Raw genomic sequence first — 14,244 nt, 5'->3', positions numbered from 1 at the left:
TAGCTATAGCCTTACCTTCCAAGTCCTGGACTGCAGAATCCGGGACTGGCAGCCATGTGACACCGAAAGTTGTGTCGACGTAACTTCCGGTGTCGCTTTGCCCTTCTATGGGCACCAAAAATGGCCGCTGCCGGCTTCGAAAGTCTATTGTACGCAGGTCAGGAAGTGCGTCGACGCAACTTCCGGTGTCGCTTTGCCCATCTATGGGCACCCAAAATGGCCGCCGCCGACACCGCAAGTCGTGTCTATGCACTTCCGGACATGCATAGATGTGACTTTTGAAGCCGGCGGCGGCCATTTTTTGTGCCCATAGAAGGGCAAATCGGAAAGGGGAAAAATGGCCACCAGCAGGAGAAAATAACGGAGAAAAACGGGAGACGAAGTGATACGGGGGAGCACCGGGGAAAGGTAAGTAAAAACGGGGGTTTCCCGGGGAAAACGGGGTACTTGGCAGCTATGGCTATAGCTATACCTATATCTGTATATTAATGTTTAATTGTTTTTTAAATAATTCCCCCTGCCCTGTGTATTTAGCTGTTCTCATTTCACCTGTAAGCCGCTTTGAGTCCCTGTCAGGAAGTAAGGTGGGGTATAAATAAATTTATACTACAAATAAGCCTAGAATGAGAGGGGTCCTCATACTTCAGTGTGAAACAGCAGGAACCCAAAGCACAGGCGGTCTCCTATGCTACATTTAAAGTTGTCTGGTTTTTGTGAAATAATTTTCATTACATAGAACTTAATCATAGAACCACAGAGTCATGGAATTGTGGAGTTGGAAGGGGCCCAAGGGTCATCTAGTCCAGCCCCCTGTAATGCGGGGAATCTCAACTAGATCCAACATGGCCGATGGCCATCCAACCTTGGCTTAAAATGCTCCAAGGAAGGAGAGTCCTCCACCTCCCCAGACAGAGTCCATTCTATAACGTAGCCCTCAGCCAGATCACTGGAAGTAGAAACAGATTTTTGAGGAGCTGGTGTAATTTTCTTTACATGTCTGTGAATAAAAAAGGCTTCAGGCTTTTTTTAAAAAGTCAAGCTGAAAATTCACAGGGGGCACTTTTCAGTGCTTTTGGGATAGGCTGAAAACCTGAACGATTGTGTAAATCTTTGGGATCAGGTGAAAAACTTTCAGGTAAGGATATGAAAGTGTGTTTGGGGGGGGGGTCATGGTTACTTATATTTCAACAAGTTGACTGAGGATTTGTGCTTTGTTTTTGCTCTTTTTTAACTTGACGTACTATTCCCACGTACATTCTTTTTTTTGGGGGGGGGAGATGGCTGCCCCTTCCTTCCCAGGGCCATGCTGGTCCACATTTTAAAAGGGCACCCCACCCAGGATGCAGAGTTTAGCCCAACCTGTATTCTGTATTCGGCGTGATTCTGCTTTTGTTAAAGAGAGTGGGGTTTTTTTTGGGGGGGGGGAAATCCTTGGACACCTTGTCAAAATACAAAAGTCAGTGTTCTCGTCCCCCCCCCCCCTTCATGGGAGAGGAATGGTTTCTGTGTGAATTTTACCCAGCCCTGTTTGAAATATCCGGGGACAGTTCCTATACAAGATTCGACTTGCTCTCCATTATCCTCTATCATTTCCCCAATTTCCTGTTCGTTGAGTAAACATAGTTTATCCCACAGATTTGTTTTGATCTGGGTTAGGTAGATCAGTGTGTTTGAAATCTGAAGCATTTGAAAGTTTCTGTTGTAGAATGGAGAACTGAGCTGAAAGCTTGGAGACAGCAATACTGTCCACACACAAACACACCTGACAGCATTTCTCCCTTAACACATTCACCATGTGATTCCCAATTGGTGAGGATATCCCAGAGATAACTCTCTAGGAAACTGTGTCCTTACTCTGAATTAGGATAGGCACACAAATAGAGTTCAAGCCTGCCTTCATTTATGAGCAGGTAAGAGCGATGGACTTCAAGGGGCTTTTGTGTAAGGTGTAACTAGAAGCAGGATTGCAAGGTTACATTTTAAACCACACACCATGTGATTGGTACGGCATTCCATAATGCATGTCATGCCAAGTCTGGTCAGTGCAATTTGAGGGAAACGCAAGTGGTCTTTAAGAAGGAGGTAGCACAAGAATTAGGGACCCAGGTGGCGCTGTGGTTAAACCACTGAGCCTAGGGCTTGCTGATCAGAAGGTCGGCGGTTCGAATCCCTGGGACGGGGTGAGCTCCCGTTGCTTGGTCCCAGCTCCTGCCAACCTAGCAGTTTGAAAGCACGTCAAAATGCAAGTAGATAAATAGGAACCGCTACAGCGGGAAGGTAAACGGCGTTTCCATGTGCTGCTCTGGTTTGCCAGAAGCGGCTTTGTCATGCTGGCCACATGACCTGGAAGCTGTACGCCGGCTCCCTCGGCCAATAACGTGAGATGAGTGCGCAACCCCAGAGTCGGTCACGACTGGACCTAATGGTCAGGGGTCCCTTTACCTTTACCTTTAAGAGCGATGGACTTCAAGGGGCTTTTGTGTAAGGTGTCACTAGAAGCAGGATTGCAAGGTTACATTTTAAACCACACAGCATGTAATTGGTACGGCATTTCATAATGCATGTCTTGCCAAGTCTGGTCAGTGCAATTTGAGGGAAACGCAAGTGGTCTTTAAGACGGAGGAAGCACAAGAATAGAGGCGGCTAGATACAACTTTGTGTTCTTTTTATTTGTTGCAGACAGGTCTTAAAAATTGTGTGGGTCATATCTTTGGATTTGCTAAGCAAATAATAAACTAGAGAGCAAATTAAAGCTTTCATAGTCTGGATGGCAGTAACTAAATGAGCAGTAAGCATATCTTCAGAATTCCTAGTGGCATGTTTATTTGTATATAAACGCTAGATTGCAATTCTTGACTTACATAGCAATTTCTGTCTCTTCTTGCACCAGCTCTGGCAACATCAAGTGTGCAGTAAATCCCTCACAAAAGAGAGAATTCTCCTAACAATTTACAAAGTAGAACTTGCAGTTTCACATACCACAGCGGATAATGGCAGCGCATTGTAGATTAAGCCCCTCAGTCAAGCAAGAGATTAAAATCCCACTCAAATTGCAGGGAGCTAAAGGCTTTAATGAAGACAATTATTTGGAGACAAGAGACATTTGAGATAAAAGAAAATGTTAGCTGCGGGAAATTTAGGGTTTGATCATACTAGCCGGTGGTCCCTAACACAGAGATAGTCTGCACTGCAGATTGTCGCAGCAATGCAGACAGCCCCAAAGTGGAGGCATCACTTCACGTAAATGTTGACAGCATGAGTGCTATCTGTCCACAAGCCTAGTGACTCCTCCTTAAGGCAGACCTGTGCATATGTGTGTCTCAGTGGGGAAGCTGTCTCTGGCTAGTGTGAGCCACTTTCCAGTTCAAGTGTTTTAGTTTGAAGGCGAAGTCTGTAAGGCTATATTATATTTCTCAGGAAGTGATCTGGCCAGTACAACTTTTTGATTTCTGGGCAAGTGTAGAAGTTCAGAGGAAGTGATTGGCTGCTACAGCTGCGTTAGTGTCAGAGATCAACCTCATATCTGCTAGATCAGGACTACAACTCCCATCATCCCTGACCACTGGTCCTGTTAGCTAGGGATGATGGGAGTTGTAGTTTCAAAACATCTGGAGGGCCGAGTTTGCCTATGCCTGTGCAGGATTCATTCTAGCGTAAAGGACATCAGCCTCTGTGGGAAATGGTTTTAAAGCACAGGAATGGTTTAGGACCATTGGTTAGAAAATAAATATATTAAAACTCAACTATGAATAAATTTGTCTGCTGTATTATTACAGTCACTTTGGCTCTCTGTAGGAAAGAAAAACCAAACGTGAAGTGGTTTATCAAGTACTAGCATCTGAATGGAGTAGGGGAGGGGAAATAGCCACCAAGGGAAAATAGCCACCAGGAGAGTAGTGTTGGAGCCACAACTGGGCAGATCAGTTTCCTCCCTGATTCCTACAAAGCAGCTTTCCCAGATGCAGCACTGGAGCACAAAAGGACTTGAAAGCATTTCTCTCCATCTCTCTCCACCCTTGGCTGCATCACAACATTCCCCTCACAGCCACACATGCGCCATGGTCCCCTGTTTGCACTAGAAGGCCTTGGATCTAGATTCTAGAGGATGTGTAAACACAAATGCTTCACTCGAGGGGGAACCCTTAGCATCTCCTCCTACACAGTCCCAGCCTGAGGATGTGACTCTCCCACCTGTCTCAGAATCAGTAGAGGACTTCCCTGCATTCTCTCCAGATCCGCAACCCCACAGGAACATGCAGCTGCAGAATAAGCTGAATGTTGCCACGGCTCATACAGTAGGTCAGAGCTACAGGAAGCGAAGGCCATGCCAAGATTTTTAAGCCCTCTGATGACTCTGCTCCCCGGCTGAGAAAGCATCTTCTCTCATTCAGCTGCCAGGACCCAATGGGAGCTGGCCTTTGTCCTGATCTGCTTGGTCCCGATAGTCCTTTGCATTTCCCTTGCAGGCTCCAAGCCCCAGCAGAACAGGATACTGTGCTAAGCACGGGATGTAGGTGAACTGGCAGCAGCAGCCTATCTGTGCTTTCAGATGAAATAAAGGAGGAAGTCTGCCCAGGATCAAGTTGCTCCATAGCCTGGCTGGCTACCGTCTCACCAACCCTGCCCTGCCCTCTTCCTATTGCAGCCAGCCAATTTGTGTTCCAAGCTGAGCATTGATGAGGGGGAAAAAACAGGAGGAAGTTGTGATTAGGGGAATTGTATCTAAATGAGTAAGGTGTTTTATGGTTCCCACGCCATCCTTGTACATGGTTTCCCGTGCATTGTTATATACCCTTATTTCCACCAAGAGAGCTTCATGAAATTAACACCTCTAAACTGTCAGTGGTGCTTAATTTTTAGGAAGAAAGGTGCTGGATTGAGCCCTTGGATTGAAAACAGATGCTGGAACTCACCCTGCTGAGCCCTGGCACAAATTAAGTCCTGTCTGTTGGTCAATTTTGACAAGCAATGTTATATATCAGTTCCTGAACATTCATTTCTCAGCATATTTTCACATTTGTTTAAGCAGTATATAGTTTTATCAATAGTAAGCTGTAGTGTGTATGGCATCCATTTAGTGTACTTTTTCTACGTCCTCTTATTTGAGTGGCCTGTGACTGCATGATTTGCTCATCAGAACTATTTTCATTGGCCCATCGGGACTTGCTTTTGAGCAACTTGTCTAGGGTCATATTGTTAGTTTATACCCTAGAATGTCTTCTACATTGCCCTAGCAAGATCCCAAGTACACACTTTGAGAAAAACGCAATAATTCTAAGAATATTAAGGGCAAGAAATAGTGTGGATTTTTTAAAATAAAAAAACCCAAAAACAACCAGCCTACCAACAATGGCATTCAGGCATACAGTGGTGCCTCGCTAGACGAATTTAATTCGTTCCACGGGTCTTTTCTTATAATGAAAAATTCATCTAGCGAATCCCATAGGAATGCATTGGATTTTTAAAAAAATTATTTTTGCCCATAGGAACGCATTAATTGAATTTCAATGCATTCCTATGGGAAACCGCGATTCGCTAGATGAATTTTTCGTAAAACGGATTCGTCTAGCGAGGCAACCTCCGCTCGAAAAATCCATTCGTTAAGCGGAAATTTCGTTAAGCAGGGCATTCGTTAAGCAAGGCACCACTGTATATATTTCAGGTGGTATTGGCTGGAAAAAGGTAGAATAGTCACTAATTTAGAGATTAGTTACTTTTCAATCAGTTCCTAATGTGGACAGAAGCATAAAACTATCCATTTGAAGGAACAGTAAAACAAAAATTAAAACCAGAAAGAAAACTCCTAAGTACAGTACAGGAGAATGAAAGAGATTAATGTGACGGTCCAGTAACATGGGACTAAATGCTCTTTTATACATTCTGTACAATTGCAGAATCAGGATGGAAAAATTACAAGAAATGAGCTCCGTCGCATTTTGGATTGCATCATGTTCCGAATAAGTGATGATGACTTTCAAGAACTAACCAAGATCATTGACCCAGAACACACTGGGCAGCTCAGCTACAATAAATTTTTAAATCTGTTTGAAGAAAAGGATTCACTAGTAAGCATTTCTTATCAATCAATCATTTATTGTGTTTGACTAAAAGCCATTAGAAATGCAATTGCAGATTGAGTGTTTATTATCACTTGGAACTGTGTATGAGAGAGAGAGAGAGAGATTCAAAAAAGATTCAGTAGAATCTCATGCTTTGAATATAGCTAATTTGTTGAAAAGAAATCTAGTTTTAAAGGAATTAGAAGTTGTTTAAAATGCTTGTTCCTCAATTGTGATTTGCTTCTAAAGCTGTTAACATATTCCTACTATTTAACACTTCTTCTTTTCTTCTTCTTTTTTCTTGTCTTTTTTAAAAAGATTTTTTATTGAAGTACGAGAATTGTTACATATATTATATTCTCTCCTTCCAATTTTTAATTTCCCGTACCATTTTTCCTTTCCCTTCCCACCCCCTCCCCCACCCATACTCCATTGGAAGGGTTCAAAGTTGTCCTCAGCCATGGGCACAATGTCTTTAATTTCCACTGAATGTCTTCTGGTCCAGTAGTTGTTATCCATTGAAGATAGGGGTTCCTTCTAAGGCTTCTAAGACTGAGTCACATGAAGCCTGAGCTGGATAAACATATGAAATGGCAGGTTTTCACCTTGTCCCTTGGTGGTGGACAAGGAGCAAGGGAACAGCAGAGGCCGTCATTTGCCAATACCCTAAGTCTGGCACCACCATTTCTTTTGCAAGAATATTTAAGAAGATCAGATGCAGAGTGGGACAATTCTCAGCTTGCGTACCCCACCTTGCAAATGCTTTGCTCCAACACTTCCCAAACCAAGGAGGCAGCTGCAGTGCCCCCCCCTTTAGAATAGCCGCTCCTGGAGAATGGAAGTGTGGCGTGGAGCCCATCTCCTGAACAAGGCTTCCAACAACATGAGACACCTTTGCTACGGGTTCTGCACTGACTTCCCTATGCTTTCAGACTCAAATCAACATAGTAGTTTTCACTTCTAATGCCCTGAAGTCAGGGGTCAGCAGTCTAAGGCCATGGGCCAGAAGCGGCCTGCAGAGGTTGTTTGACTGGCCTACGAGCCGCCCCCGAAACGAGCTGCCCATTCACGAGCTGCGGTACACTGGCACAGGGACTTGCTTCCACAGCGCCGAAAATCGCGGTTGCGTGCGCTCACACACACACGCGATCTGGCCCATGGAGGGATCTCCGTGGGACCGATTGGCCCAGGCAAGAAAAACCTTGCTGGGGCCCTGCTCTAAGTCATGGGTAGGCATACTAAGGCCCGGGGGCCGGATGCGGCCCAATCACTTTCTAAATCCGGCCCGCGGACGGTCCGGGAATCAGCATGTTTTTACAGGAGTAGAATGTGTCCTTTTATTTAAAATGCATCTCTGGGTTATTTGTGGGGCATAGGAATTTGTTCATATTTTTTTCTCCAAAATATGGTCTGGCCCCGCACAAGGTCTGAGGGACATGGACCGGCCCCCTGCTGAAAAAGTTTGCTGACCCCTGCTCTAAGTATTGTCCTTTAGACTAAGGGAGCAATCCTATACCCAATAAGCTGGTGTAAAGCAAGCCAGCATAAAGTATTCCAAATCCAGACTCCGTGCAGGAGTGGGGCTGCTGACGACTGAGCCATTCTAAGCCCAGCAGAAGGAAAACAACCCCCCTCGCCCCCACCCGCCTCCCCAAAATTTCTTCTAAAGGGTTGGCAGAACTCCCAGAACAGAGTACAACAGGCATAGGCAAACTCGGCCCTCCAGATGTTTTGGGATTCCAACTCCCATCATCCCTAGCTAACAGGACCAGTGGTCAGGGATGATGGGAGTTGTAGTCCCAAAACATCTGGAGGGCCGAGTTTGCCTATGCCTGGTGCAGGATCAGGAGAAGGAGGATAGCTCCATCTGTCAAGAAAAAAGGCTTGCACTGACTGAAAAATCATAGTACAGTGGTACCTCGGTTAATGAACACAATTGGTTCCGGAAGTCTGTTCATAAACTGAAGCGTTCACAAACTGAAGCGAACTTTCCCATTGAAAGTAATGGAAAGTGGATTAATCCGTTCTAGACGGGTCCGTGGAGTACTCAGCCTGAAGCGTACTTAACCCGAAGCATGGGTGTAATTGGTTCCAGAAGTCTGTTCATAAACTGAAGCGTTCATAAACTGAAGCGAACTTTCTCATTGAAAGTAATGGAAAGTGAATTAATCCGTTCCAGATGGGTCCACGGCGTTCATAAACCGAAAATTCATAAACCGAGGTGTTCGTAAACCGAGGTTCCACTGTTGTATGGTGTTGAATTCCTTCCCTTTGCTTCAATCATTGTTTTTAAAGGATACAATAATAGGTGCCAGCTCCCTGGGTGCCCAAGCACCCACAAAATTCCCCATGAAGGGGCTGGGCACCCACAAATTTCAGTGCCAGGGCCATGCATGCTGCATGACATTCACGGTTGCGGGGTCAAGCTGGCACATTGGCCTGGGAGCCTTTCTTCCGTTCTTGGATCTGAATGCTGGTTTGGCTGAGAGCCTCTGCGCACTTTCTGGGCCAGTCGTCTGCCATCACAGTTCTATCACACAGTTCTACGTGTGCATCCCAAAACAGCAAGCGGCTGTGCAGCTGCATAGGGAGCTACAACCAATGAGGGCTCCCTGGCACATATCCCTGAGTGTTTCAAGGAAACTCAGGCTCCCATTATCCACATTTTCTCTGTGAGCACAGCAGGTGGGAGGGGGGGCACCAGAGGCCAACCATAGCATCATGGCATTATTTCATTCATTTATTGTATCCCCGTGGTCTTTTCTTTTTCCTAGCGTATCACAAAATTACTTTACTTTATACTTAATTTTCAAACGCAAAAATCTGTTGCCTTTGCTCTTGTGCTGCATTTAGGAAATAGTATGGTGGAAAGGTTGTAATTCAAGTGCTTTTTTTTTACCCAATTAGACAGATTCAAAAATGATTAATGGGTCAAAGAAGGCAAAAAACCCAACTTCTGTCCTTGAAGCGTGGCACATTGTAAGTAACACAGTTTTTTGAACAGTAAATCAAGATTTTTCCAAGTACTTAAATGCATAATTATCTATTCAACTGTTTGTAAATATTTGAATTTCCTCATCAAAATGGTCGCGTATTAGGCAGAAGATGTCCTAACTGAGCAGGTCAAAGGGTACTGGAATGAATTCAGCAAAGCTCTGCAGGCATTTGATCCTCGAAATAACGGCATTATCAGCAGAAATAATTTCCGAAAAGTCCTTCTCGTCTACTGTCCCTCCTTAACTGACGACCATTTTATCGCGTAAGTTGTTGGTAGAATCGTAGAGTTTGAAGGGACCTGGGGGTCATCTAGTCCAACCCCCTGCAAAGCATGTGCAGGAGATTTCATAACCAGATAGAGGGACTGAACGTTTGTTGAATCCTGTTTCAAAAGAAGATTTTTGGCAATGAGAAAAAAGAGCAAATATCTTTCTGACTTTTCATATGTCTAGAGACTCAACATTCTTACTGACTTGTAGACGGCACTTTTGCAAGGGGGACTTCTGTTTTAATTGGACTCCAATGTACCTTCTTCCAGGGCCGGCCCTACGGGCAGGCTGGGTGGTGCAGGGTGCCACAGCACCAGCCTGCCGGGGGGGGGGGGCCGCCGGCCGCTCCGCCACGCAGCAGTACCCTTGGCAGCAGCGCTGCGCGCTAAGCCCTCCCTCCCGCCTGCCTGCTGTGCAACAGCGCCCTCGGCAGCCGCGCTGAGCCCGGCCGCCCGGCCGCCCATTGCGCTGGAAAACGGGGCGCCGGGGGGCGCCAGAGGGAGGTGCTTAAGACAGCCCTGCCTTCTTCTTACAATGCTTCATGGTGCGGCTATCTTCAATTGTAATTCTGCTCACTTCTCAACTTTAATTTTTTGCTTTTAAAATGTACAGTAATAACCAAGGATATTTTTTTCTTGCATTAAAAACAAAATCTAAAGTTATTTTCTGACATAATATTCAGAGCTGTAATAATACAAACAAAATACAAACCATGTGGTGTTTATAGGATAGTTAAATAATTGCCAATATTGTGTTGAGCAAAATGCTGTTAACTGCTTTGATCCAGGCAGTAGTCTGGATCCTTGTTTAAAATATCCACAATGTTTCTCTATCAACTAGATTTTAAGGTTTAAAGCAAGCATTTATCCAAATTATAAGGCAATTAATTCAGACTCAGGAGACCATCCCAGATATAAAAAGTGCAATCCAAGAAGTTATCCCTCGGTTTACTAAGGTGAGAATTGCCTCTCAAAGCAGAAGGAAAGCTATGGCTTGTTAGCACTGGCAATCATCTGACTATCTTCTGACCTCCCGTTATCTTAAGGAATGACCATAGTCTCAGTCTTAACTGCTAGTACAGTATTTACCTAGCTCTTCCGTTACAGGCAGAGGCAGAATAGCCATTCTTGGAACCTGACCAAAAGAACCATAGGGTGCCACACAGATGGACACTTACGTAGAGAAAATGTTATGGCCTAACTATTTTAAGTATGTTTTCCCCAGATTATACCAGAAATATCAAGATGACACTTCAGAAGGGGTCCTGTACAGGATGCTCTTACATAGTTTAGGAGTTGCTGACTTGCCAAAAGAATTAACTGTTCTCGCTAGCATCCCTCCATCCCGGGGAAGTCAACAGAGAGAAGAAAAAAAGCAGGCAGACTTTTCAGAAAGGTACTGTGTACATGATTGATGGAGACCGTTCACTGCTAAATACAGAGAAACAAAGTACAGCATGTGAAACTTACCATGGGTGGTGGTGGTGGTTGTTGTTGTTGATATTGCCTTATCAAAACATTTAAGGCTTCTCTTGATCTTCTTCTTATGTTTTGTCTGAAAAAGAACATCCACCTTCTCCCTTTTAAGGCATCCAAGCCATCGGTCACCACCACATCTTGTGGCAATCAAGTCCATCAGTGAATTCTGTGTTGTGAAATAAAAAAATTCCTTCAGTAGCACCTTAAAGACCAACTAAGTTTTTATTTTGGTATGAGCTTTCGTGTGCATGCACACTTCTTCAGATACAGTGAAATGGAAGTTTCCAGGCACTTATGTAGAGAAGGGGTGGGGAGGGGTGGGGATGGGGATGGGGGATCACTCAGAAGGGTGGTGGAAATGGGTGATTGACTGACTGATAGCTGTTGATGACCGCAAACGACTGCAAATGGTTTTGCATGAAAAAGCAAGGGTTGAGATGGCTGAAGATCGCTTATCATGTATAATGAGATAAGAACCCGATATCTCTGTTCAAACCAGGTCCCTCCATGGTTTTGAGCTTGGTGATAAGTTGCAATTCAGCAACTTCTCTTTCCAGTTTATTTCTGAAATTCTTTTGTAGTAAGACAGCTACTTTGAGATCTTGTATAGAATGTCCTGGGAGATTGAAGTGTTCTCCTACTGGTTTTTCTGTCTTCTGGTTCCTGATGTCAGATTTATGTCCATTTATCCTTTGGCGTAGGGTTTGGCCTGTTTGTCCAATATAGAGAGCTGAAGGGCACTGTTGGCATTTGATGGCATACACAATGTTAGAGGATGAGCAATTAAATAGTCCTGAGATGGTATGTTGGATGTTGTTGGGGCCAGTAATGGTGTTGTCTGGGTGTATGTGGCAGCAAAGTTGGCATCTGGGTTTATTGCAGGCTCTGGTACCAGTGTCCATGTTAAGTCTGGTGGTTGTATTATTGTGGGTGAGGAGTTGTTTAAGATTGGGTGGCTGTCTGTAGGCAATGAAAGGTCTTCCTCCCAGAGCTTGAGAAAGGGAGCGGTCATTGTCCAGGAGAGGCTGTAGATCTCTGATGATGCGTTGTACTGTTTTAGCTTGGGAGCTGTATGTGATGACTAGTGGTGTTCTGTTATTTTCTTTTTTGGGTCTGTCTTGCAGCAGGTTCTCTCTAGGTATCTGTCTGGCTCTGTTGATCTGTTGTTTAACTTCATCAGGTGGATATTTTAGTTCTAAAAAGGTTTGCTGTAGATCTCTTAGGTGAGATTCTCTGTCTGTAGAGTTGGAACAGATGCGGTTGTAACGTAAGGCCTGGCTGTATACGATGGATTGTTTGGTATGTTTGGGATGGTAGCTAGAAGCATGTAGATATGTTTGTCGGTCAGTTGGTTTTCTGTATAAGGTGGTGTCTATACGTCCATCCTGTATTTTTATAGTAGTGTCCAAAAAATGTATTTCTTGCATAGATTGGTTCATTGTTAGGTTGATGGTGGGGTGAAAGTCATTGAATGTCTGGTGGAAGGTTTCCAGGGTCTGTTGTCCATGTGTCCAGATAATAAAAATATCGTCAATGTATCGCAGGTACAGGAGAGGTTTGAGTGGGTAGGAGTTAAGGAAACGTTGTTCTAAATCTGCCATGAAGACACACTTGGTCCTGAGTCTCCTGCCAGTCAGTTTCATGACATGCCCCACCCCAATTCTAATAGATGCTCTTTGCATGGCCATGTGAAAGAGATATCAGGGACAAGGGTTAGGTTCTGTTCACAGTGCAACACAGTTCAGTGCTTTATTTTTCTCCATAGAAGTGAGACACACCTGCTCACTTATGTGGGACAAAGTAAAGAGCTGAACTTAGGGACATAATGAGGGCTGCTGACCTCAGTAACTGAGAATTAAGCCTGCTGCTATCTGCATAGCAGTGGGACGCAGGTGGTGCTGTGGTCTAAACCACAGAGCCTAGGGCTTGCCGATCAGAAGGTCGGCAGTTCGAATCCCCGCGACGGGGTGAGCTCCCGTTGCTCTATCCCTGCTCCTGCCAACCTAGCAGTTCGAAAGCACGTCAAAGTGCAAGTAGATAAATAGATAAATGGCATTTCCGTGCGCTGCTCTGGTTCGCCAGAAGCGACTTCGTCATGCTGGCCACACAACCCAGAAGCTGTACGCTAGCTCCCTTGGCCAGTAAAATGAGATGAGCGCCGCAACCCTAGAGTCGTTCACGACTGGACCCAAACGGTTAGGGGTCCCTTTACCTTTACCTTTTATCTGCATAGCACTCACCCAGGCTTCTATTTCTTGGTGTGCCAGAATGTTGAGTACTGGTGTTTGTTTGTGTGTATGCATGTTGTTCATGTACAAAAAGCCTCAAAATCACTTGACGCTACACAGTGATTAAATCCATGCAAGATGTCCCTGTTATGGATCTATGCTTCTTTCTGATGGAATAGTCCAAGAGAAAAACCAAAAGAGATGAATATTATTGTTAGCATTTGTCTGTCTCAAGAGAGAATGGAGTGTGCCTCCGGGGGTGAAGTCAAACCGCTGTGATAGCAGCACCGAAGTGACCTCCCCAGGGCTCAGTCTTGGGCAGTGTGTCTGGAAGTCCTGCTGGCCAGATGGCAATACCCCCATCCCAGCCTGACTCATGGGGTCCAAAGGAAAGCAGAGCAAGATGTTGGGCACCAGCTTGGCTGCAAGAGTTGCAGGAAGGAGGCGTACAAGGCATCCCCCAACCATCTTAGGGACTGCACTCCAAATTCATGTAGGGTTTACTCCTTAGTCTTTTCTTCTCCTGAAGCTATCCCGCAAGGCAGCAGAGGTTTAGGGTCAGAGTTCTCCTCTTCCTCTCCTTCCCTGGTTGACGAGCCCCATCTGCCCCTCACTTCCCTGTACACCATGGATATTATAAAGACCTGAGCACTTAGCTGGTAGCTGGTAGGTTTAGGCTGAGAGTATTATGTTTATGCTTATTTCTGTTGTGTATAGTGTCTTAGCAGATATCATGGAGAACATCAGATCTACTGACTGGGAGAACTTCAGCCTCCCACCAAAACTCAGCTCTTCCATGTTGGTGTAGCTCAGGCACCCCCAAACTTCGGCCCTCCAGATGTTTTGGACTACAATTCCCATCTTCCCCGACCACTGGTCCTGTTAGCTAGGGATCATGAGAGTTGTAGGCCAAAACATCTGGAGGGCTGCAGTTTGGGGATGCCTGGTGTAGCTATTTCAGGCAAAATAATTCAGTGTGATGCACAGGCGTACTGTGTGGATCGTTTCATTCTATGGTTTTGTCAGAAGGTGGCACTAGACTGGGTGTTATCTGAGTTGATTCAGGAAACCTGACAGGTGTGCCCTCTAAGCCTTCCATGGCACATATGCCAAGTTCTTAACCCACTAAACTGACCAACATGTCCCTGTCTAAGATTTACTTCCATGGAGATGCACAAACAAAACTCTGCTAACCTTCAAGGTCTACTTTGTT

The 14,244-nt window shown here is 45.0% G+C and overlaps 1 protein-coding gene across 4 annotated transcripts in view; it reads left to right on the top strand.

Annotated features, from left to right (window-relative positions):
* EFCAB6 (EF-hand calcium binding domain 6) overlaps positions 1–14,244 on the top strand; it is a 113,134-nt gene that overhangs the window by 39,292 nt on the left and 59,598 nt on the right. For all 4 annotated transcript variants that reach the window (XM_088669918.1, XM_088669917.1, XM_060275194.2 and 1 more), the window contains 4 exons: positions 5,895–6,065; positions 8,967–9,038; positions 9,158–9,318; positions 10,550–10,720. In XM_088669918.1, coding sequence (XP_088526044.1) covers positions 5,895–6,065; positions 8,967–9,038; positions 9,158–9,318; positions 10,550–10,720 — 575 coding nt within the window. The remainder of the gene's footprint in view (positions 1–5,894; positions 6,066–8,966; positions 9,039–9,157; positions 9,319–10,549; positions 10,721–14,244) is intronic.

Source organism: Zootoca vivipara, chromosome 5 (genome assembly GCF_965207765.1).
Source record: "Zootoca vivipara chromosome 5, rZooViv2.hap1.1, whole genome shotgun sequence".
Taxonomy (NCBI): Eukaryota; Metazoa; Chordata; class Lepidosauria; order Squamata; family Lacertidae; genus Zootoca; species Zootoca vivipara.
The sequence above is the reverse complement of the archived record's forward strand: the minus strand, read 5'-3'. Positions and strand labels throughout refer to the sequence as shown.